Source organism: Nycticebus coucang, chromosome 7 (genome assembly GCF_027406575.1).
Source record: "Nycticebus coucang isolate mNycCou1 chromosome 7, mNycCou1.pri, whole genome shotgun sequence".
NCBI lineage: Eukaryota > Metazoa > Chordata > Mammalia > Primates > Lorisidae > Nycticebus > Nycticebus coucang.
In genome coordinates, this window is record NC_069786.1 from 15,932,538 (window position 1) to 15,958,145 (window position 25,608).

Consider the following 25,608-nt stretch of genomic DNA (forward strand, 5'->3'; position numbering starts at 1 on the left):
ATGTCTGTTTCCTTTTAGAGGAGACAGTATGTCTCACCTGGAGCTCACAGTTTTAGCTTCATACCAAGGAGATACTTCAGTCCTCAAGCTAGTGCATTTAACATGAGTCGCCTCAGCAGTCCCTTAGACATGCACGTGGTGCTCCCGAATTGGAACTTTGAGTTGGTTTATTCATTCAAAGTGAGAAAGAGGACTGTTACCTGGCAGGATCCTTTATTTTCTATTTTAAAAAGAGGCTATTGGCTCAGCGCCTGTGGCTCAAGCAGCTAAGGCGCCAGCCACATACACCTCAGCTGGCGGGTTCTAATCCAGCCCAGGACCGCCAAACAACAATGGTGGCTGCAACCAAAAACATAGCCGGGCGTTGTGGCAGGCGCCTGTAGTCCCAGCTACTTGAGAGGCGGAGGCAGGAGAATCGCTTGAGCCCAGGAGTTGAAGGTTGCTGTGAGCTGTAATGCCACAGCACTCTACCCAGGGTGACAGCTTGAGGCTCTGTCTCAAAAAAGAAAAAGAGGCTATTATAACGGTAAAATTGTATGAACTGTAATATTCTGAGGAAGTTTGGGTTAAGAATAATGAGATGAATTATCTGAAAGCTAACATTATCTGAAGCGACGTGTGGAGAATAATATTGTGACATCCCTTAAACAACTTGAGCATTCCTCCAGATTTCCTCTGGTTCATCCCATCATTCTTTTAGTTTTTAATTGTTTTTTCCTTTTGCATGGGCTATGCTATATTATTTTTGTTGTTGTGATTAAAATTATTTTAAGGCATTAATTTTTTTTTACATTTTGTATATATATATTTTGTTTGAGTCATAATATTCAGTCTTTATATATAAAAAAAAAGTGTACTGGCCAGATGTATAAATACCTTTCTTCATACGTAAGCTAGTATTTGGTGTTCTAAGAAAAGGGGACGGAGAGCCTCTGGTGCCTCAGTTCTGCCTTCTTCTCATGCAAAGGGTATTGCCTCATAGACAGCCTTGTTGTGGACTTAGAAGGGGTTGAGATTTGGAATTCTGTTCACGTTTTTTTTTCGCCCCCTATCAAGTATACACGTGGAATTTCAACTACAAATGTGCTCCAGGTTAACATTTCTTTTCCTTTGGTGCCAGAGCCAGTCTTTGAGTTGGCATGTATTTTTGTGAACTCTCCAAATACAGTTGGGGTGTGTATTTTCCTCCATTCATCAGGAAAGATGAGTTTTATCTGGGCCAGTTTTGTAGTTTTAGGCAAATAGCTTCTATCTCTAGGAGTGAGTTTAGATCTCATGCTCTGGCAGAACGTGCCAGCTGTAGAAAACACTTGGATCCTTGCAACCTTAAGCCAGCACAGATCTGGCTACTCCAAGTGTGAACCCCCAAATCTTGTCTTGCTCATTTGCCGAAACTTTTCTCATGATGGGGGAGGTGCTTAGTAAATGTTAATTGTTTTTATGCTGCAGGAAACTTGATTTTTGTGGGAGTGTAACAGAGTTGGTTGCTCTGGCGTTAGGAAGCGTTCCAGCCACTGGGTACCCAGTTTCTGCACTTACTAGTCTTTGAAGAACAGAAAGAGCGCTGTTCTTTAGTCCTGAATGAAGTTGCGAGCTTAACTTACACATAGCCGAGGAGTCTTTAAGTGTCCTTAACAATCCTCAGTAGAGCTCAGGATTTCTTCAAGTTATGTTAGACTAACTCATCTCATCTTTTCTTGAATATGTTCTTAAAAACAGGTGACATTTAAAGTAAAACAATTTTTCCGTGCCCTTGGTTGACTGTTGCTTCATATTTTGCTTTCTTGCTGGTATATTCATCCTGTGCTTTTCTTTGATAGTCACAGTGAGGGCACACTGACGGTTTTTGTTTTTAGGATCTTCCCTATTTCTGTACACTTTTCAGGCATCTACAGGACACCTGTTGACAAACTATATTACACCAAAAGACTTTTTAGCTTTTTTGCTTCATTTCATGTTTTGCTATGATCCGTGTCTAAAGAGATAGCAGGCAGGGCTCATAGCTCAGTGGGTAGGTGCTCAGCCACATAACACCGAGACTGGCGGGTTCGAATCCAGCCCGGGCCAGCTAAATAACAATGATAACTGCAACAACAACAACAAAAAAAAAATAGCCAGGTGTTGTGGCAGGTGCCTGTAGTCCCAGCTACTTGGGAGGCTGAGAAGGAGAATTGCTTATGCCTAAGAGTTTGAGGTTGCCGTGAGCTGTGATGCTGCGGCACTCTACCAAGGGTGACATAGTGAGACTCTGTCTCGAAAAAAAAACACACACAAATAAGAGATAGCAATTTACATCACTTTTCCATGAAGGACAAGTATTTCTTGCTTTTAGAAGAATTTTTAGATGTCCATCCAGAAATGTGACCTTTTATAAAATCTGCTTTTACTATAAAACTCCTATGGAAACATCTAGAAGAGTCTGATATTCACAGCAAACTCCTGGGTTAGCTGACATGCGGGTTAATCTTCAGGTGGGGTATCTGACTTTGAGTTGCAGGGTTATTTAGGGTTTTTTTTTTTTTTTTTTTTTTAATGGACTTTTATTTTCTGGATTGGATACTGGAAAGCATAACCCAGTCTTGTGAGCTTATTTGCTGTGCTCCTGTGAAATTGTTTACAGTATACTAGCTTTATTTCCAAATGCCCATTCCTGTGTCTTAAGTTTGTACATTTGAGACCAGTAACAACCAAACTACTTTTTTCCATCTTCAAGATAAGAAAGTTATTTTTCCACTTCCATTACCTCGTGCATCCAGTCACCAAGTGTCACTCTTTGAGTTCTTGCATTCTTGTGGTGGTTGTTGTTTCCTGGGTTCTTATTGAGTGCTGATGTAATGTGTTTGGGACTAGATGTGATAAGGAAGATGTATAATTGTCCCATGGTGGTGCTTTAACAAAAGATGTGTCTCCTTTTCATTCCAAATCACTTTAAAAAAAACCACAACTTTTATTATATCTTACTCTGTCAATTACTGGAAGTAACTTGTGCCCATATCTCAATTTTATGCATATACCTCAATTAAAGAAATATTTTTGATCTTTAGCATGCTGGACTATGATACAGAGAATCTGAACTCTGAAGAAATCTATAGTTCTCTGCGTGGAGTTACAGAAGCCATTGAAAAGTTTAGTTTTCAAAGTCAAGAGGATCTGAATGAGCCAATTAAACGAGATGGCAAAAAGGACTGTGATATTGTAAGTATCCCCAGGCTAAAAGAGAACAATACATCAGTTAAATGACAGTTACTGGCCGGCCTGTAATCCTGGCACACTGGGAGGCAGAGGTGGGTGGATTGCCTGAGCTCACGGGTTTGAAACTAACCTGAACAAGAGCAAGACCCCTTCTCTAAAAATAGCCAGGCATTGTGGAGTGCGCATGTAGTCCCAGGTACTCAGGAGGATGAGGCAAGAGTCCAAGAGTTTAAGTTTGCTGTGAGCTATTACTCCACAACACTCTTCTGAGGGTGACAAAGTGAGACTCTGTCTCAAGAAAATAAATAATTAAAAAATAAAAAATAGGGCCAGGTGCGGTGGCTCACACCTGTAATCCCAGCACTTGGGAGGCCAAGGTGGGTGGATTGTCTGAGCTCACAGGTTCCAGACCAGCCTAAACCAGAGAGAGACCTCGTCTCTAAAAATAAGACATTGTGGCGGACACCTATAGTCCCAGCTACTTGGGAGGCTGAGGCAAGAGAATCGCTTTAGCCCAGGGGTTTGAGGTTCTGTAAGGTATGACATCATGGCACTCTACCAAGGGCAACAAAGTGAGACTCTGTCTCAAAAAGTAAAATAAAATAAGATAAAATAAAATAAATGACAGTTGCTGAGTCCTCTGAGTACTGACCACCTTAGTTACTGAACTTTAGTATTGTTTTTATCCTATAAGGTTTTTTCCCTTTCATTTTTTAGTTGACACATAAATAATTGTACATATTTATGGAGTACAAAGTGATATTTCAGTACATATATACAATGTGTATGCAATACTGGGTAATTAGCATATCTATCACCTCAAGCATTATCACTTTTTTGCATTGGGGACATTTCAGAATCCTGTCTTCCAGTTTTTTGGAAATACACAATAAATTATTGTTACCTATATTTACCCTACAGTGCTACAGAGCACTAGAACTTATCCCTCCTATCTGTTATACAGAGGTGTCCAAAAATTGTATATATATTTTAATAAAGGAGAGCATTATTACATTAGTAAAACTCAAGTCATGTTAGACTTCTGCAATTTACAAGAGGTCCTCAATGTGACTTGTATTCATCTTTTGTGATTGGTATATACTGAGTGTTACAATTTTAATATAGTTTTTTATTTCTTAAAATGTGTATACATTTTTGGTGCATCCTGTGTATAATTTTGTACCCATTAACCAGCCTCTCCCAAATCTTCCCCTCCCCTTCCACTTCCCAGTCTCTAATAACCACAGTTCTACTCTGTTGTGAGCTTTATTTTTTTTAGCTCCCACATATAAGTGAAAATATGCACTATTTATCTTTCTGTGCCTAACTTATTTCTTAGAGACAGTCTCACTTTGTTGCCCTCTGTAGAGTGCTGTGACATCACAGCTCACAGCAGCCTCCAACCCTTCGGCTCAACTCTCTTGCCTCAGCCTCCCAAGTAGCTGGTATAAGCCACCTCACTTATTTTACTTAACTTGTCCTCAAGTTACCTCCATGTTGCCATGAATGGCGGAATTTCATTCTTTTTGTGGCTGAATACTATTCCATTATATGTGCATACCACATTTTCTTTATCTCCTCATCTTTTGAAAGACATTTAGGTTGATTCCATGTTGTGAACAGTGCTGCAGTAAACGTCAGGGTGTAGGTATCTCTTTGATACGCTGATTTCCTTTCCTTTGGATTTCCAGTAGTGAGATTGCTGGATCATATGCTAATTACATTTTTAGTTTTTTGAGAAACCCCCATACTGTTTTACATAGCAGCTGTACTTATTTACTTTTCCACTAACAGCGTGTAAGAGTTCCCTATTGTCCATATATCTTCACCAGCATTTGTTATTTTTATCTTTTTGATAATAGCCATAGATTAGTAGTATTTTATCTTCTTGGGAATGGCCATAGAATAATAGTTATCTTTGTGAGGAATGTCAAATGCTTTTTTTCTCTGGTTGCTTTTGTTTATCCCAAGCATGGTTTTGTTCCTATGATGTGATAAAAATGGTAAGCCTGGGCTAGGTATGTTGGCTTATGCCTGTAGTCCTAGCACTCTGGGAGGCTGAGGTGGGAAGATCTCTTGAGTGTAGGAGTTTAAGACCAGCCTGAGCAAGAGTGAGACACCCCGTCTCTACTAAATAGGAAAAAATCAACTGGGTGTTGAGGCAAGTGACTGAGGCAGGAGGATTGCTTAAACCCAGGAGTTTGAGGTTGCTGTAAGCTGAGCTGATGCCATAGCATTCTAGTGTGGGGCAATAGAGTTAAGACTGTCTTTTGGGTTTTTTTCGATCCCATCTCTACAAAAAAAAAAATCAGGCAGGCATGGTAGTACCCATTGATAGTCCCAGCTACTCAGGAGGCCGAGGCAAAAAGATCATTTGAATCCATTATAGCAATGAGCTATGATGATGCCATTGTACTCCTGCTTGGGTGATAGAGCAAGACCCTATCTCAGAAAATGAACAGCAAAACATTTAATGCTAGAAGGTTATAAGGAAGTAGAAAATATCGGTAGCACAGGGAATTAGTAACAATTGTTTTGGAACTCAGTAAAATTATATTTAGCAAAAGCTGATTTTCATATGCTTTATCCATTAATCTAACTTTTAGTAACATATACTAAAGAAAGAATTCAACAAAAATAAAAAAAAAATAGTGACACAAAGTAGTTTTCAGCATTATCTACACTATCAAAAAAAAAACAGTGGAAGGGGAATAATTGAATAAATCTTATGAAAACACAGGTAGAAATAATGGTGTGATTAAACGTGGTGGTTACAAAAAATTTTATTCACATGGGAAATACTTAAGCTGTGAGGAAGGTAAAACAAACTAATATGTACACTGGGATTCCCACTATATACAATTTGCAGGGTGGCTCAGTGCAGTGTGTGTGGCTCAGGCAGCTAGGGCACCAGCCACGTACACCAGAGCTGGTGCGTTTGAATCCAGCCAGGGCCTGCCAAACAACGACGACAACTACATCCAAAAAATGGCTGGGCATTTTGGCAGGCGCCTGTAGTCCCAGCTACTTGGGAGGCTGAGGCAAGAGAATCGCTTAAGCCCAGGAGTTGGAGGTTGCCGTGAGCTGTGATGCCACGGCACTGTACCCAGGGTGACAGCTTGAGGCTCTGTCTCAAAAAAAAAAAAAGAAAGAAAGAAAAGAAAATTAAATCTGCAGTTAGACAAAGATTAGGGTAATATACAAGTCGAAAGATTTAAAGATTTTGTTCTTGTTGTTAAAGCAGATTTAGCCTTATGTTTTAAATGTCTGAAGTTTTAAAAATACTTTCTCATTTTATTAATGATTTTTTTTTTTTTTTTTTTGGTCTCACTTTGTCGCCTCTGGTAGAGTACCATGGCATCATAGCTCACCGCAACCTCAAACTCCTGGCTTAACCAATTCTCCTGCATCAGCCTCCCAAGTAGCTGGGATCACAGGTGCCCGCCACAATGCCTGGTTATTTTTTTAGAGACAGGGTCTCGCTTTGGCTCAGGCTGGTCTTGAACTCACGAGCTCAGGCAATTCACCTGCCTCGGCCTCCCAGAGTGCTAGGATTACAAGCGTGAGCCACCGCACCCAAGCTTATAAATGATTATTTCTTGTCTTGGACTTTTTGAGACAGAGCCTCAAGCTGTCACCCTGGATGTAGTGCTGTGGTATCACAGCTCACAGCAACCTCAAACTCCTGGGCGCAAGCAATTCTCCTGCTTCAGCCTCCAAAGCAGCTGAGACTACAGGGGCCCGCCACAATGCCTGGCTATTTTTTGATTGCAGCCGTCATTGTTTGGCGGGCCCAGGCTGGATTTGAACCCTCCAGCTCAGGTGTATGTGGCTGGCGCTGAGCCTAAATGATTATTTCTTAAGGTAGTAATATATTTTTTAGTAGAGTTATAAAGAGAAAACAATTAAAATCATCCATGAATTTTTTTCCCAACCAGAGAAAATCCACTAAGATTTGATTTGTACATTTTTTTGTCTTAATTTGTTCATGTCTATGCACATAATATGATATGTAAATATAGTAATATGTAAATATTCTTTTTGCATCCTAATTAATATACAATTTTGTTTGTGGGTGTTAAAAACCAAATACCTCTCAGTACTTCCACTCGATATGTATCCAAAATAATTTAAAGCAGGGACTCAAATAGATATTTGTGCACAAGTGTGCTTTATTTATTCACAATAGCCAAAGAGGTGGAAGCAACCCAGATGTTCATCAGCAGGTGAATAGATAAGCAAAATGTGCCATATGCATACAATGGAATATCATTTAACTTTTAAAAGGGATGAAATCTGATACCTGCTACAACATGGATAAACCAGGATATCTTATGGCAAATGAAATAAACCATCACAAAAGGGCAGATGTTTATGGTTCCAGTGACTTGAGGTGGTCTGGCACCAAGTATAGACAACACCATAGAGTAAAATAGAGGCTACCATGGACCCGTGGAGGGGGAGGGCAAGAGAATGATTTTTTTAATGGGTACGGTTTTTGTTGGGGATTATGAGAAAGTTTTGGGTATACATAGTGGTGATGGGTACACAACCTGGTGAATGTATTTAAAGTCACTGAATTATATACTTACAAATGGTTACAATGATATGTTACATCTATTTTTCTACAACTTAAACAAAACGCAAATGGGTAAGCCCTAAGTGAGAGAGATGTATCTTTTCAGCAGTCCAAGTGAAAATTGTTGCAATAGGAATCAGTCCAAGACAGTTTCTAGTTTCCACTCTTGTTGTGCAGTCAGATGTCTGGGATGAGGAAAACCACAATCTTGCTGCATTGCCAGCAGCCAGCTCACACCTGCCTGGTCACAGCACCACACTGCAAACACAAAGGGAGCTAGACTGGCCAGAGTGCCTTAGAGGGAGAGGATCCTGAGAGCAGAGGGGGTCCAAACCATAGCACAGGGACCAGAGGACAAGGGGTTTAGTTTATTGAAGACAACACTCAGAATATACAAAACAAAACTCAGAAAATTCCGCAGACCTGTTCTTTGACCTAGCATAAAGAACAACTCAGTCAGAAACATCCAAGCAAGAAAGATCTGCCTAGGAGGTGGTGAGTCCTGCATCACAGTTGAGCATTGTCTAGCTCAATACACAGAATGAGAAATCCATCTGGGCATGGTTTTCTGGTGCCTCAGACTTTCTGGTGGCAGTTGTGGGGGCTTCTGCCCGTGGTGGGGTTGGTAAGGGCCTCAGGGAGAAGGCCCTGCCTATTGATGATGAAAGCCGGTGAGGTGGTTAGCCTTCCTTTCTCAAGGGACTCTTCAGAATTTAATGAAATCCGTCCCTCAGAAAACATTTGAGTAAAATCAATTAGCAAGTCACAGAGTAAAGCAGATTTGAAGTGTAAATGGATGAGTAGATGGAGGCATGTTTTGTTCCTCTCATGGTAGTTGATGAATTTGGTCTTTACACATTGAGATACTAGTAACTGGCTCGGCGCCTGTAGCACAGTGGTTATGGCACCAGCCACATACATCAAGGGTGGCAAGTTTGAACCGGGCTCGGGCCAGCTAAACAACTGCAACAACAACAAAAAAAATAGCCAGGCGCCTGTAGGCCCAGCTATTTAGGAGGTTGAGACCAGAGAATTGCTTAAACCCAAGAGTTGGAGTTTGCTGTGAGCTGTGACGCCATAGCACTCTACCAAGGGCGACAGAGTAAGACTGTCTCAAGAAAATAAATACTAGTAACTGTCCCTTTGTCAGTGGTCAGATTTCAAATGAAAATCTCTGGTCCTGGCTGGGTGTGGTGGCTCACACCTGTAATCCTAGCACTCTGGGAGGCCGAGGCAGGTGGATTGCTTGAGCTCACAGGTTCAAGACCAGCCTGAGCAACAAGTGAGATCCTGTCTCTACTAAAAGTAGAGAAACTGAAACAAGAGGATCACTTGAGCTGTCTTTGAGATTGCTGTGAGTTATGAGGCCACAGCACTCTAGCCAGGGCCACAGCTTGATACTCTGTCTCCAAAAAAAAAAAGAAAGAAAGAAAAGAAAATCTCTGGTCCTGTTATTTCTGAGTATTAAAAGAAAAAGTCTATTAAAAGTCCCAGAAGGGAGCTGATGGTGTGCTGTGCTCCAGGTGTCCCGAGATGGGGGTGCGGCCTCCCCCGCCACCGAGGGCCGGGGCGGCAGTGAAGTGGAAGGGGGCAGGACGGCGCTGGACAACAAGACCTCCCTCCTCAACACCCAGCCTCCGCGTGCCTTCCCTGGGCCACGGGCACGAGACTACAACCCATATCCCTACTTGGACACCATCAACACCTACGACAAGACAGCCCTGAAAGAGGCGGTGTTCGACGACGACATGGAGCAGCTTCGAGGTGGTTGGTCTCTCTTTGCTCTGTTGCCAGACACGCTTCCCTGTGCTTCCCCTCCTGCCTGAGGAGCGCTGGGCCTACTGATTAAATGTAAATGAGAGGCTGGGTGTGTTCTGGTTAGTCTTTGGTTCAGAAGCTCCCTACTGTGTGCTGGAACGGTGAACAAAAACACAGGCAGTCCCTGCCCTCTGGAAGTGTGGTCACGGAGGCAGTCAGGAATCAGTCCCACAGAGTAAAACTGCCACGGCCACAGCAGCAAGTGAAAGGTCGGCTGTAGGAGCAGAATGCGATCCGGAGGGCCAAGGGAGCAAGAGTGAACAAGGCGGGGACAGGAGAGCCTTCCCAGCATGGAAGGCAGCAAACCCTCTGGCTTGTACTTGCCAGGTCCTCAGGTGTTGTGTGAGACCCCGAAGCACTGCCGAGGGGCTGCCCTCTTTCTCCCTCAGCAGGCTTCATCAGGCCTTCCTGAGCCGTGTGGACTCTGTACTGCAGCTGGGAGGGAGGGGAGCTGCCGTGCACTGGCCGCCTGCATTACTCTGTGCACATGCCAGCTGAGTGCTCTGCGCACATCGTGTAATTGAGATAGGGAGGATTGTTCTCATTCTACAGATTGAGAAGCTAAGGTTCAGAAAGGTTAAGGTAGGTAATAGGTAATGTGGAGCAGAGCTAGTCTGGTTTTTCCTGGCTCCCATGTCCATTAGTGAGTAACCAGTGAGAAGGTATGTACTGGTATGATACATTTTTATCTGGAACTTCTTTTTTTATTTACCTCACTGTCCTATTCACATGTATGTTTGGGTTGATTTCAACTTGATTTATATATGTATATGTATAAGTTTGATTTTAAATTTTGTTTTGTTTTCTAAGCTTAAATGAAGAATTAGATTAGAACCCTAAATTAAAATTCTAAACAGTTAGACTGGGCAGGGTGACTCACGCCTATAATCCCAGCACTCTGGGAGGCTGAAGTGGATGGATTGCCTGAACTCACAGGTTCAAGACCATTTTGAGCCAGAGCAAGACCCTGTGTCTAAAAAATAGCCAGGCGTTGTGGCAGGCACCTATAGTCCCAGCTACTCAGGAGGCTGAGGCAAGAGAATTGCTTAAGCCCAAGAATTTGAGGTTGCTGTGAGCTATGAGGCCATGGCACTCTTATCCAGGGCAACAAAGTGAGACTCTATCTCAAAAAAATAAAATTCAAAACAGTTAACATTCACTAAGGACCTCTTGGGTATCATGATCTACCTGGGTTACCAGGAACAGAAAGGTAAGTAAGACACAGTCCCTGGCTCAAGGCCTGTCAGGAGAACAGACTTGCAGTGCTCTCACGAAGTATGAAAGGAGACCTGTGCTAGAGGCAGACGGCACAGCACCCACCGGATGCAAAAGAGAGAAAGCTGCACTCTGCAGGGATCAGACGGTGGTGGGATGCTGAGGGAGGAGAGAAGTCCTGCTGTTTGAAAGCAGAAGTGGCTCTGGGGATTGAAAGTGTAATCTCCTGACTGTTAGTTGCTAATTGCTGGTGGGTAACAGCTCAGTTGATACCCAGGCATCTGTTTCCTGGATGGGAGGCTAATGGTATATAGTATTTATGACTCCGAGTTCTCTGGAAGAAGTGCATTTTTACTTTACATTGCTTATGATATTGGCACATCATTTAACCTGTATCCATTGTTGATCTTGATTAGAGTAGAATATGGTTCAGAATGTTGGTTATTATTCTCCAGACATGTATTAAGAAGCTTAAAGGCAAATGGGGGATGGCAAAAGAAAAATGATAGGAGTTCTTTTACCATTTCAGATTTCTTTTCATGATTGTTCCCTAATCTTAGATGCTAGAGAAGTATGCAAATATACATTTAAGTAGTTCCTGATGACTTATCTGATTTGTTTTTTCATCCTTTCTGTTTAAAATTGAACACTTAGAGTTGAGGGAGAAAACTAATACACCTTTTTGCCATGTGAACCATGGTTCTAGCCCTGGAAGTAGTTATGCTGAGTGCCTGGGGCTGGTTTTTTGGTCTTTAAATAGATAGCCCAGGAATTGTCCAAAGACTTTGATTGATACAGCTCTGGATTTTGGAGATGGAAATAGACATTAATTTGATGTGATAGTGAGGAGGCCTTGAGGAAAGAGTGTATATGGGAGTGGAATTTGATCCTGGTAAGAGGCTGCACAGTGGTTGGTGATGCAGGACTGTGGCCATGGGAGTGAGTGTGGGAGAAGACAGTGGAGGAGAGGCTTGAGAGGTACTGGCATTTCTCCTCTGTTTGAAATAGAAGGGGAGAGAGGGTCAGGAAAGGCAAAGACAGTGGGCGCTAGCCTGCTGTTCTTAGCCCTCTGCTTTCACAGTTAGTTTCCGTGAAGAGGCCCACTGAGGCAGAGCAGCAAAGCAGGGCAGAAGGTGGAGGGCACTGGTGGGGGCGCAGTCTCTGGGAGACAGGGCTCACAGGGCACCTGCGCCGGCACATCCTCATGAGGTGACATCTGCTTTGTGTGTCTCCAGTGCCCATCGACCATTCCGACCTGGTGGCTGACCTTCTGAAGGAGCTGTCCAACCACAATGAGCGGGTGGAGGAAAGGAAAGGCGCCCTGCTGGAGCTGCTTAAGATCACACGGGAGGACAGCCTGGGGGTCTGGGAGGAGCACTTCAAGACCATCCTGCTCCTGCTCCTAGAGACCCTTGGAGACAAAGACGTGAGGCGCTGCTTTGGCCTGACCTTGCCCCTTCCCGTGCAATGGGGTCACAACGTGATGACCTTTTCTCATCAGGGCTGGCTTCAGCTTTCCTTTCTGGATTGTGCTTACTCTTTACATCAGAACATTTATTTGTTCATTTTTTATATACTTTCTGAGTACCTATTATTAAAAATGTTTTTATCGGGCGGCGCCTATGGCTCAAGGAGTAGGGCGCCGGTCCCATATGCCGGACGTGGTGGGTTCAAACCCAGCCCCGGCCAAAAAAAAAAAAAAAAGAATGTTTTTATCAGTGACAGGCTTCATCTTGGCTTATGTGCATGTTCTGTTTTTTGTATAACTGGATTTGTAGTAGCTGAGGGAAACTTATTCCCGTATCTAGTTACTTTAATGCAGAATTTCTTAAAAACTTCATTAGCATAGAGCATGGTCTTGTAGGATGCACTTTTTTTTTTTTTTGGAGACAGAGTTTTCAGCTGTCGCCCTTGAGAGTGCTGTGATGTCACAGCTCACAGCAACCTCAAACTCTTGGGCTTAAGTGATTCTCTGGCCCCAGCCTCCCAAATAGCTGGGACTACAGGTGCCTGCCACAACACCTGGCTGCTTTTCTTTGTTGTTGCAGTTGTCATTGTTGTTTTTAACTAACCTGAGCTGGATTCAAACCCATCAGCCTCAGTGTTTGTGGCCGGTGCCCTACCCACTGAGCTATGGGCGCCGCCCAGAATGCACTTTGTTCCTTGTGCATTTCATCTTTGTTTTGTGTGTAATTAAAAAATAGAAATGTTTGTTTGATTTATTTTTTTTTTTTTTGAGACAGAGTCTCACTGTTATCGCCCTCAGTGGAGTGCTGTGGTGTCACAGCTCACAGCAACCTCCAACTCTTAGGCTTAAGTGATTCTCTTGCGTCAGCCTCCCAAGTAGCTGGGACTACAGGCACCTGCAACAATGCCTGGCTATTTTTTGGTTGCATTTGTTTAGCTGGCTGGGGCCGGGTTCGAACCTGCCACCCTCAGTGTACGTGGCTGGCACCGTAACCACTGTGTTATGGGCGCCGATACAGGAATGTTTATTTTTTAAAAGACCTTCTTAGTGGCTTGGCGCCTGTAGCTCAAGCAGCTAAGGCACCAGCCCACATACACCAGAGCTGGCAGGTTCAAATCCAGCCAGGGCCTGCCAAACAACCTTGACAACTACAGCCAAAAAATAGCCGGGCATTGTGGCAGGCACCTGTAGTCCCAGCTACTTGGCAGGCTGAGGCAAGAGAATCGCTTAAGCCCAGGAGTTGGAGGTTGCTGTGAGCTGTGATGCCACAGTACTGTACCCAGGGTGACAGCTTGAGGCGCTATCTCAAAAAAAAAAAAAAAGACCTTCTTACAAGAAATTCTGTTCTGGTTTACCCCTACATAGGTTAACAGTTCTAATATTCTTAATTGGTCAAATTATGGGTTCCAGAAATGTGACTCTCATATTACAAATTTTAAGATTATAAAAGCCCTCTCCACACCAGGATATTTGAATGTGACATGCCTGGTCTGTGATCTGCATGTGGCACATAGTAGGTAACACTTAAAGGAGAGAGTATCTAGTCAGATCCCCGTTCCCCCGCCTGTGGAGCTGGTCCATACTGTGGAGATAGGAGTAAATGTTGGAATTGCTGGAATTAAACTCTGGAAGGAAGATTCCATCTCCCTGTTCAGCTCCCTGCAGTTCAGCAGGAACGCGAGAGTAGCATGTATGGGGGGGTGGCCAAGGAGTTAGATGGGCAGCACTGGGGTGACTGCCATGAGGGAACAGGCCAAGCTCTGGGCCACATGAGAGGGGACTCACATGGTGGCCAGGCGAGGGGAGGGCTGGTGTGTGCATGGTAACTCAGGTCATTTTCTGATGCTTCAGATTTGGTTTAGGGATAAGTAAAGGAAGAATAATGGTAATAAAAGGCCTGTTTTACTTTTTTTAAAGCAAAGTATTGGCTACTCAAACAGTTATACCTGGTTGGGCTCTATCAGAAGATAAAATGATGTCATGTAGAGGGCAGGTAAATGGTGTATTAGTGTGTGAATTGTACAGATGAATGACAGAGAATCAGGATGTACTTTTTGGCTCTGTTTGGTGTAAATTCCATTCTCTTTTATTGAGATTAGGAGTCTGTTTGGAATGGCTTTCCTCCAGACGCATGACTCTGGCCTTAAACAACTCAAGGCTGTACAAATCCAGTGATCTCATCACACAGAAGGTTAGGAATAATGACAGGTCTCCAGCTGTCCTTAGAGAGTTCACAGTCCCACATACCTTGCTGATGAAATGTTCAGGTGCTTTGTACATGTCCCTTAGTACATTTTACAAAAGGATAATTTGTAGACCAAAGCGTCAGGCAATCTGGAAATCCCCGGGAGACTGGTAATGAATGTAGGTGCGTCATCCTCATTTGGTCTCAAGCACAAGGCTCATTACAGAAGCCTTTGTCAGATCCCTCTTAGGTGCTGGGTCCTGGGAATGTCATTGTAAGACACAGTGCCTCCCCTCATGGAGTTGACCATCAAGAGAGCCAGTGTCACATAAACCGTGTGGTCTGCACAGAGGGGTCTGAGAGCCAGGGAACTCAGAATTGGGCGCTCCGCCTTGCTGGGCTTTGCTGATTGGCACATGGGGTCAAGTGCTATGTGTTGTTTGGTGACGTCCTCCTTTCCTCTTGTACTCCAGCATTCTATTCGAGCACTAGCATTGAGAGTTCTACGGGAAATTCTGAGAAACCAGCCAGCAAGATTTAAAAACTATGCCGAGCTGACGATCATGAAGACTCTGGAAGCCCACAAAGACTCACACAAGGAGGTGAGCCAGCTGCATGGCCAGGGTACTAAACAGATGCGCCTGGGAACATAGCTGGAGTGGGAGGGAAGAGAGATGGAATCAGAGCATAAAGCATTACAGAGAGCTCCTTCCTTGGCACTCAGTCGCGTGTAACACAGAGAAAGTTCCCATTACTGTCACTGTGGCTGAGCAGCAGTGCAGTTCCAGGGCCAGTACTATTTGTTGGGTTCCCGGCGTCCAGTGGGCTTACCCTGTCCCCAGGGCTATTCCAGGCCCAGGCTTCCCATTGCTTTGATAGAGAGGGAGGGGTCTGTTGCTTCCTTCTGGCATTCAGCCTCTGTGAGAAGTAGAGACTGGCTTTGGAATCACCGACATGCAGGTCTTAGAACCTGTACTTCCTTGGACAAGTCATTTCACCATCTGAGCCTCCATTTCCTGGTATGTAAAATAGGGACGGATATTATCACAGAGTTTCTCATGAGAATTAAATGAGATGGCCAGGGACAGTTGCAGCTCAGTGCTTGCCAATAGTGGATAGCGTGACTCTGTTGGCCTTCCTCCCTCCCAGGCCCCTGTCATTGTACTTCTCTCTGTAAGATGAGGCTGAGCAGAGCCACACCTGCCATTCTCCTGCCACTTAAAATGTTATCAGGCCGGGTACAGTGGCTCACACCTGTAATCCCAACACTCAGGTAGGCTGAGGCAGTTGGATTGCTTGAGCTCATAGGTTCAAGACCAGCCTGAGCAAGTGCAAGACTCTATCTCTAAAAAATATCTGGGTGCTGTGGTGGGCACTTGTAGTCCCAACTACTTGGGAGGCTGAGGGAAGGGGATTGCTTGAACCCAAGAGTTTGAGCTTGCTGTGAGTTATGATGCCATGGCACTCTACCAGGGCAAGAAAGTGAGACTGTATCTCAAATAAAAAAGTTAAATTAAATTAAATTTAAACAAATACAATACCCAGTTCTCCCTGCAGTTCCTGGGTGTTGGGACCTCAGCTGCCTGTGAGAAAGCACATGGGATAAGTCTCTACCCTGCACACAAGCCTCAGACAGTGAACACTTAGTGAGCACTTGGCCAGTTGCTTATTAGAATGTCCCTCCTCCCCCCGTGGTTCACCAGGCCTTCAGATAACTACAGGGGCCAGGGAAGTGGCTGGAGCTGTCCTGAATTCAGTTGATCTCAGTGATGCCCTTCAGTGAAAGGCAGTGTGGGAAACAGAAATGTATATTAGAACTTCAGAAAACATACCATGACATATGATGGGTTTTATCTAAAGTCAGCCACTGAGGTTAGTCTCTTGGTTCCTGTGTGATTCTTTTGTGAGTATGCTCATGGATTAAGGGAATTGTGATTAGAGAAAATTTTCCATCTACAAAAAGAATCCTGGTGGCTAAGGCGCCAGCCACATACATCAGACCTGGCAGGTTTGAATCTGGCCCGGGCCTACCAAACAGAGATAACTACAACCAAAAAATAACCGGACATTGTGGTGAGCACTTGGAGTCCCAGCTATACTTTCGGGAGGCTGAGGCAGGAGACTCACTTAAGCCCAGGAGCTTGAGGTTGCTGTGAGCTGTGATGCCACAGCACTCTACCCAGGGCTATAGCTTGAGGCTCTAAGTCAAAAAAAACCCGAATCTGACACTAGATTGTAATTGTTTCTTTGGCAGTTGTGTATCTGCTTGAGCAGTGACTGGTTTGATATCCTCAAATCTCCACCCTGATTGTAGCCAGCAAGGGCAGGAGTGTCATACTCAGACTGGGCATCTCTGTGCCGACTGGTCCTAGCATGATACTCAGTACATAGATGAAAGATGTGTTTTCAAACTAACAACCAACCGTGTTTCCAAAGTCTGGCTTGGTTGCATGATGGTGACCATAACACACATCTGAACAAAACAGTCTCCATTTACAATGACTCATTTAAAAAATGTGTTAATATGATCAACGTGAGTTAATACGATCAACATAATGATTCCCAGGTGAGTAAGAAAGGTCCTACAGGAATCTTATGCACAAGAGGATGCCAGAACCAAGATGTGTGAGCCAGGTCTTGTGGGGCAACTGGCATGTGCTGATTTGTCTTTTTAACTGTAATTGCTGCTTTTTATTGAGAATAGATGATCAAAAAATGAAATAAACTTGATATTCTTATGCATATAGATGATATCAGTTGTTTTCATGGGGGAGCGCATACTTAAAATTGGGCATTAAGGTGACATGGTGAGCCATCAACAGTGTTTGGCACTTACTGACTTTCCAGTTAGAAGATGTCTGTCTTTAAAGTGGGCACCCCGATCCTTAAAACTTTGACAGTGGTCCCTCATACATAGAAGTTAACAGAATTAAATGATCTACTTGCTGTTTACTATTTTCTTCGGAGATCTTGTTTTTTTCCCACCAAAATAAGAAATTTAGGAGAAAAATATGAGATCTCTTAAATTACTGAGGGGAAAAGAACAGAAATATCTCTTGCATAAAATAAACTTACCAATAGTCAGTTAACTTGAAATTCTTCCTGTGACCTGAGGTCCCACGCTCCTGTCCCCGATGACTCGATAGAGCGGGTAGAGGCTGGCAGGCCCTCCCTACTTTGCATACTTCCCAGCATACCTTGACTTGCTGCCCTGGAGTTTCCTTATGAAATTTCACTCTCAGTTTGCCAGAAGTTACTGATTCAGGCACCAGTATATTTAGGCTTTAGGTTGGGTTTTGCTTTTTCTTGTCTTTTCCCTTCAAAATTTTTCTCTAATTTTAACTAATCTGTCTCATTCTTTGTTTTTGTTTTTTAAGACAAAAGAGTTAGATGTATATAGCATGTGTATTGTAGGCATCTTGTTGGCATATTACTATGATGCATGTTTCTCTAGTCCAGGGGTTCTCAAACTACGGGCCACATGCAGCGGTGTGATTGTATTTGTTCCCATTTAGTTTTTTTACTTCAAAATAAGATATGTGCAGTGTGCGTAGGAATTTGTTCTTTTTTTTTTTTAACTATAGTCCAGCCCTCCAACAGTCTGAGGGACAGTGAACTGGCCCCCTGTTTAAAAAGTTTGAGGACCCCTGCTCTAGTCATTCCATTTTCTGGTCATTGCATTCAGTACATTTCTTGGAAAAGATGTAGACTTCTCTACACTCTGTTACTTGTCATACAAAGGCATAGCCTATTTTTCTGTCTTGTTAGTACTTCCAAAGTATGTTTGTTCAGAGTGAACTCTCTGGGAACTTCCTTCTCATAAGAAACAAGTTAGTTTTATATTCCCAGACAAAACCCAGGCTTCAGCAGGAGATGAAGAACAAGAGACCTAGCAGGGTAACCCAGGGCTGCTCTGAGAGCCGTTGGCCCCAGTGGGCCTCCCCTTGCTAGTGTGCTGTTACCTCACCAACACATGCACTGTAGCTCTGGCTGTGGAACTGTGGCAGGGAAGGGCAACTTCTTGAAACACAATTTCTATAAACCAAAGTTTGTCATAAAAGCACTTAGTGATGGTGGGTAAGTTACGATGATGAGATAGCTTGTTGTGGGCCAGGCAAGGTGGCACATGCCTATAATCCCAACACTCTGACAGGCCGAGGAGGGTGGATTGCCTGAGCTCATGAGCCTGAGTAAGAGCAAGACCCCATCTCTAAACAGAAACAGCCAGGTGCTATAGCGGGCTCCTGTAGTCCCAGCTACTTGGAGGCTGAGGCAAGGGAATGGCTTGACCCCAAGAGTAAGAGGTTGCTGTGAGCTGTGATGCTACAGCACTCTACTGAGGGCTACAAAGTGAGACTCTGTCCCGGAGGGAAAAGAAAAAGATAGCTTGTTTTCTCATCCTGTAAGCAAGTGTGTGCTTTCTTGGGTTCTTTTAAAAGAAATGACCTGTGCAGGATATTTTTCTTGCACATTGAAAATGCATGAGGCACTAAAACTGTTTCAGACACCATTCATCCTGAGCTGACATAGATGTTCTGTACCAAGCAAGATAGGCAGATTTACATTCCAATTAGTTTTTACTTTAAAAATTGGTATTTGTCAACTTAGAATTAATGTTTTCGTAGTCCCTGTTTGAATATGTAAGTCTCTTTCATTATCTAACTTTTTTATCTTTTTAGTAAATAAATTTTGCTGTTTGGATTTCTAATGCCTTATTAATGAAGTTACTGTGGTTAAAAGTAGTGTTAAAACATTTAGCAAGCACCTTAAAGGGCTAAGGCCCTGAGAAGAATAACCTTTTCAATCTTGATCCTGTTTTCTTCTTCTTTTTTTTTTTTTTTTTTTTTTGAGACAGGGTCTCACTTTGTTGCCTGTGGTGGAGTGCCCTTGAGTCACAGCTCACAGCAACCTCAAACTCTTGGGCTTAAGCGATTCTTTTGCCTCAGCCTCCCAAGTAGCTGGTACTACAGGTGCTCGCCACAATAGTCTGGCTATTTTTTTTGTTGTAGCTGTCATTGTTTACCTGGCCTAGGCCAGGTTTGAACCCTCCAGCTTTGATATATGTGGCTGGCTCTGTAACCACTGTACTCCAAGCGCCAAGCACCATTTTCCATTTTTCAGGATAACTTTGTTGATTTGAATCCTTCTTATTTTAGAATTTTTAGTCCATTAGACCTGGTAAAGAATCTCTCCTTTAGTGATTAAAAAGAGAGGATTTAAAAAGCGAATTTATACTACTGAGAAATTCCGGGGTCAGTGAAATATGAATCTTGAGGGAGAAAACCTGATCTTCAGTGCAGTTTCTCCTGTTCTGTAGCTCTGTGGCCAGTTTCATCTTTGTATAACCCTAGTGAAGCAGGACTGTTAGGGTCACGGTGATCACAATACAGAAGCATGCTTTTAAAACTATTACATGCTATATGATTTTGCTGCATAAAACTGTTCTTGAACAGCTTTGTTTCAGAAGCACCTATTTGTCAGGAAACCATATGCTCATTATAAGTGATTTTATACACATTTAACATGAGAAGAGTTGTTGCTCCCAGTCATTGTGTCCTGCATGTGGTACCTGCAGTGCGGAGGTGCTCAGGCAATATTTTATTTAAATCTGAAAGAAGTACCAGCTCTAGTTCTTCAAGATACCCTATAAGTGAGACTCTAAACATCAGATTTAGCTTCTACTAAACTTTGCTATAGTAGTGAATATTCAGTTACATGTCCTTATTGCAAAGGAGAATACTAGCATCATTTCGTGTCACTGTACTGGATCATTAAATATTTCTTACCACATGAACAAAAGTCCTGATGGTGAAGGCATCTGAATCCAGCTACAAGTGGTTAGGTTTGTTTGGGGAAGTGTGATGATAAATGCATAAATACAACCATTATATCTCCAGGGGGGATATTTTAAAATCATTGCTAGTTAATTTTATATTTTATGACTTTAAGAAATGAAAAAAAGCAAGATCAAAGTTATTTTAAAAAGAAAAGAAAATTTCCCAAGTCTAGCTGTCTTGCTTCTGCTTTGCCCAGCCAGAGTGGTATGTCTTATATTGTCCTTCTGACAAATACTGTGGCCAGGGAGAAGCAGCAGTGTGCCAGAGATGGCATGTTAAGGAGCTGGTATCCTGCTTCAGACACCTGACCTCGTCTCTGCCAGACCCTCCTGCTCAGGAGCGGCTCTGTGATGCCTCTCAGGACAGCAGGCGTATGCATGTATGTCAGTGGGTTCTGGGGGACAGTGGACTGGTGAATCTGGAGGAATTACTTCACCTCTCCAGACCTTGGTTTTTCCTTATCTGTTAGCCCAGGGAGTGGACTAGATGGCTATCTGTGTTTCATTTGGCCTCAAGATAATAAAAGTTGCTGTTGAGTAACAAACCTTAAATCCTCATAGATTCTAAATCTGCAGTTTTCCATGGGCCCAACCTTGGAATGCGACCAGAAGTCCGATTTCTTGTACGTTTTTGCTTTTTAATAAAAACATTCATAGTTTCACTAAGAATGGAAACCTCTCACTAAGAGGTTCCAAGTTGCTTAGCCAGCAGTCTGACACTGACAGCCCCAACTCTAGTAAATGTCTATTATTTGGGGGTGATGGGGAGATTGCAGTCTTCAAGGAGCTTAGGTTGTTTAGTTGAAGATAAAGCAAAGAATTAGAATCAGTGTGCAGTTTGGAGGCACCAGGAGTTTACAGGAGGCTAGAATAGTCAAGAAAGAGTTCCTAAGGGATTTGGAACCTGAAATGAACTGAAAAGGAGCAAGTTGGGAGAAAAATTCGTAGCCAGGAATCAAGGTTATGCGGCCCAGGGAGGGTCCTGGGTTTGGCAGACGTGCTTTAGTCCACTCCCATTAACCCCTCGTGTGAGCTATCCTGCTCTCTATGTCAAGCGGAGGTGCACATCCTGCCCCACAGACTTGGGAAGTGCCGAGCCACGGTGCCCACTTCTAAATGGCCGTGGCTCCTGCTGCTGTTCAGGGAGGGGGAAGGTTAGTTCCTCGTCCCTGATGAACTTACCCTTCTAGGAGCCATATGTTGTTCCTACATTCAGCTTCTATAGCTTCAGAAGGAGCCATTCATTGTTTAACTTCAAGTCTGGAGTTTGAAGACTCAGGTTCACATACTCCTTATGCCCCACTCACTGGCTGCAAATTTGTGGCAAGGCACAGATGCTGTCTGGATGCCTAAAGTACTTGTATGGTAGCTTGGTGAGAATGGGAGAGGGTGCTCAATGCCCTGGGAGCTGATGTTAAAGTCATGTGAAGTAAGGTGGCTGACATTGTTGAAAATTAAAGATTTGTCCTTTTTATCATGTTCCACTGAAGAAAGGGACAGATTTTTTTTTTTTTTTTTTTGTAGAGACAGAGTCTCACTTTATGGCCCTCGGTAGAGTGCCGTGGCCTCACACAGCTCACAGCAACCTCCAACTCCTGGGCTTAAGCGATTCTCTTGCCTCAGCCTCCCGAGTAGCTGGGACTACAGGCGCCCGCCACAACGCCCGGCTATTTTTTGGTTGAAGTTTGGCCAGGGCCGGGTTTGAACCCGCCACCCTCGGTATATGGGGCTGGCGCCTACCGACTGAGCCACAGGCGCCGCCCAGAAAGGGGGACAGATTTTAAAAAGAATTGTTGTCAAGTCTTTAAAATTCAACACAAAGCAGATATAACTGCATTTCTCTAAATACATGTAAGAGGCTATTTTAATTCAGTTGTATGAACTTTAAAACATCAACTAAAGGCCAGGTGTGCTGGCTCACACCTATAACCCTAGCACTCTGGGAGGCTGAGGGGAGTGGATGCTGAGCTCACAAGTTCAAGACCAGCCTGAGCAAGAGCGCGATCCCATCTCTAAAAAATAGCCATGCGTTGTAGAGGGGGCCTATAGTCTCAAAAAAAAGAATTAATCTCCCACCTAAGAACCTGGCCTAGTTTGAAAATAGGGATTGTGTTCTGGAATCTGCTTTTTCAGAATCCGTGGCAACTGTCTGATTAGAGATCATTTCACCCAGACACTGGTCTTCTTAGGTCTTTAAAGCTGTCTGGAATTTTCTTTTTTTTCTTTTTGAGACCGAGTCTCACTATGTTGTCCTTGGTAGAATGCTGTGGCATCACAGCTCACAGCAACCTCAAACTCTTGGGCTTAAGCCATTCTCTTGCCTCAGCCTCTCATGTATCAGGGACTACAGCTGCCTGCCACATCACTGAGCTATTTTTTTTTTTTGTTATAGTTGTCATTGTTCTTTTAGCAGGCCCGGGCTGGGTGTGAACCTGTTGCTTCAGTGTATGTGACTGGCGTCCTACCCACTGAGCTACAGCACCACCCTCTCTGGAATTTTTTGTGGGATTTTTTTTCTTTGCATTTTTTCAGGAGAAAACATTAGGTAGGGGTGGATGATAACATTTTACAATCTGAAATATTTTAAAATGCTTCATTTGGGTTCTCCCTTTTGTTTTACTGATGAGGAAAACTGAGGCCTGGAAAACAAGAAATTTTCCCCAAGATCACCTGGCTAGTCCAGAACTTAGTTCTGTAGACTTAGAGGCTTTTCCTCTCTCCCCACTCTGGGCCTAGCTAAATGGAGACTGTCATCCCAGGTTCAGGCCCATGTTGGCAATCCACTGTCAATTACACAATTATATCAGGGCCATCCGTCAAATTTTTATAAGGTCTTTTCAGCCTTTTCCAGAAGGTGGTGCCAACTTTTCCCCTCTCAACTTCTAGCTGATCAAGGAGCTAAACTCAGGATAATCTATTACTGTGGTCTCCAGCCCCTGGGCGCAGCCTGAGTTGCTTGAGCTAAATACATGTAAGAGGCTATTTTACTTCAATTAATATCCTGTCTCATATCCTCCCCATATCCAATATCCAACCCGTACCTCCCCAGGTCTGTGGAAAAATTGTCTTCCTGTCATCAACTGGACCTCACTGAAGGTGAGTGATGGTGAGCAAGGGAAGCGTCATCTATATTTACAGCAGCTGCTCATCGCTCACATCACAGCCTGAGCTCTGTCTCCTATCTCACCCCCCAACCCTGATATATAGAAAAATTGTCTTTTGTGAAACCGGTCCCAGGCAGGTGGATTGCTTGAGCCCAAGAGTTTGAGACCAGCCTGAGCAAGAGCAAGACTCTGTCTCTAAAAATTGCTGGGCTTTGTGGCAGCCACCTATAGTTTCAGCTACTTGGGAGGCTGAGGCAAAAGGATCTTTTAAGCCCAAGTGTTTGAGGTTGTTGCTATGAGCAATGACGCCACAGCGCTGTATCTAGGGCAACAAAGTGAGACTCTATCTCCAAAAAAAAAAAAAAAACACTTGTCCCTAGTGCCAAAAAGCTTGGGGACTGCTGTTGCTCTTTGAGGGTTCAAGTCTAGCTTTCTGGGCATTTGCTTTTTTTTTTTTTTTTTTAACTCAACCATTTATTTTGATGAAGTCTATGACAGAGCCAGATCAAATTTTGTGAAATTAAAACCTTTAATCCAAATGTTGAGAATTTCTGTGCTCTGAAACCCTATCTTTAAGCAAACATTCGTCAATATTCTGAGTAATCTTGTTTTTAAAAGCTAGATGCAAAATTATGCTTTTTATAGTTACACTATTTTTTCCACTGGCTTTCGTTTTCTTGTTTGTTTGTTTTTTTAAAACAGTTTTTATTTTTTATTTTATTTTTTGTGGGTATTTTTGGCCGGGGCTGGGTTTGAACCCGCCACCTCCGGCATATGGGACCGGCGCCCTACTCCTTGAGCCACTGGCGCCTCCATTCTTGTTTGTTTTTTAAGAGAGAGAGTCTTTCTATTTTGTCCCAGCTAGAGCACAGTGGTGCAGTTATGGCTCATGGTAACCTTGAACTCTTGGGCTCAAGCAATCCTTTCTCCTCCCCTTTTAGCCTCCTGAGTAGTGAGGGCTACAGGTGTATACCATCACACCCAGATAATTTTGAAAAATTTTTTGTAGTACAGGGTCTCACTGTGTGACTTAGGCTGGTTTTGAATTCCTTGCCTCTAAGTGTCCTCTGCCTCAGCCTCCCAAAGTGCTGCGATTACAGGCATGAGCCACTGTGCTCAGCCTGTTTCACTAACTTTGAAAGGGAAGAATTCTGTTCCTTACAGTCCTAAGCAGACTATAGTAAAGTCAGCAGAATTAGAACAGTTTTGATCACTTCAAGCAGATTGTAACCCAAAAGTCGTCTTCATCTTGCTCTTTGAATGTTCCTCCCCCTTTCTGATTCTGTGGCCACTTCTGACCACCTTGTCTAAGCAGTATTGTTCTGTCTTTCTGTTGCTTGTATTTACTTTTGCTGTCTGTTTGCTTACATTTATAATCTTTGCTTCTTATGTTACATGGAACACAGGGGCAAAACCTAAAGTTCACCCTGATTCAGGCAGCGTGCCAAAGCCAGGGGCTTGGCATGTAGAGTAAAGTCAAGAACACCTACCTGCCCTGCCAAAACCAGCGGGTCTTGAGAAACTTTCTTGAACTCCAGTGATAGAGACGACCTCAAACTACCCATCTTAGCTTCTCAGATTTTATTTTCAGACATTTTTCAGAACATACCCCAGAACCCCTGTGTTAGATACATCTGATAAGTGCTTCACTCAGGCCATATCTAGAATTCCTGGATTTTTATAAGAGGAAGTTCTCCTTGGGTTTGAGTTTCAGTGCAGAAGATCTGCAACAGCCTGTTTTCTCTGTAGCTCACTGTAGGGTGATTCATTGTAACCTGAATGGCGGTGAAGCACAGGTGAGGGAGAGGAGGGAGAGAACCCCATGATTGAGTTCTCACTACAAACCTGGCAATTTATTGCCCGTCTCATTTCTCATTGCATTTGTGAGGGGTGACAAGAGGCTTTTACCACATTTCTGTGAGACCAGAAAGGGGCCTTGCTGACTTGAATCCTAGTCTGTCTCCAAGTCCATGTTCTTTCCACCTACTGAGCTGCTTTCCACCTCTCAGTAGGATCTTAAACATCACTTCCTATACATCACTGTTTTCCAACTTTATAGGTAACTTAGGTATACCCATTAATCATGTGTTTCCCAACCCTTTTCTTTTTTTCCCCACAATTTTTCTTTTTTTTTAAGAGACTGAGTCTCACTTTGTTGCCCTCGGTAGAATGCTGTGGTATCACAGCTCACAGCAACCTCCAACTCCTGGG

At 43.4% G+C, this 25,608-nt stretch overlaps 1 protein-coding gene across 36 annotated transcripts in view; it reads left to right on the forward strand.

The window, feature by feature from the left end:
* Window positions 1-25,608, forward strand: part of CLASP1 (cytoplasmic linker associated protein 1) — a 307,493-nt gene that overhangs the window by 260,301 nt on the left and 21,584 nt on the right. For all 36 annotated transcript variants that reach the window (XM_053596856.1, XM_053596855.1, XM_053596870.1 and 33 more), the window contains 4 exons: window positions 3,045-3,195; window positions 9,295-9,535; window positions 12,040-12,230; window positions 14,931-15,059. In XM_053596856.1, coding sequence (XP_053452831.1) covers window positions 3,045-3,195; window positions 9,295-9,535; window positions 12,040-12,230; window positions 14,931-15,059 — 712 coding nt within the window. The remainder of the gene's footprint in view (window positions 1-3,044; window positions 3,196-9,294; window positions 9,536-12,039; window positions 12,231-14,930; window positions 15,060-25,608) is intronic.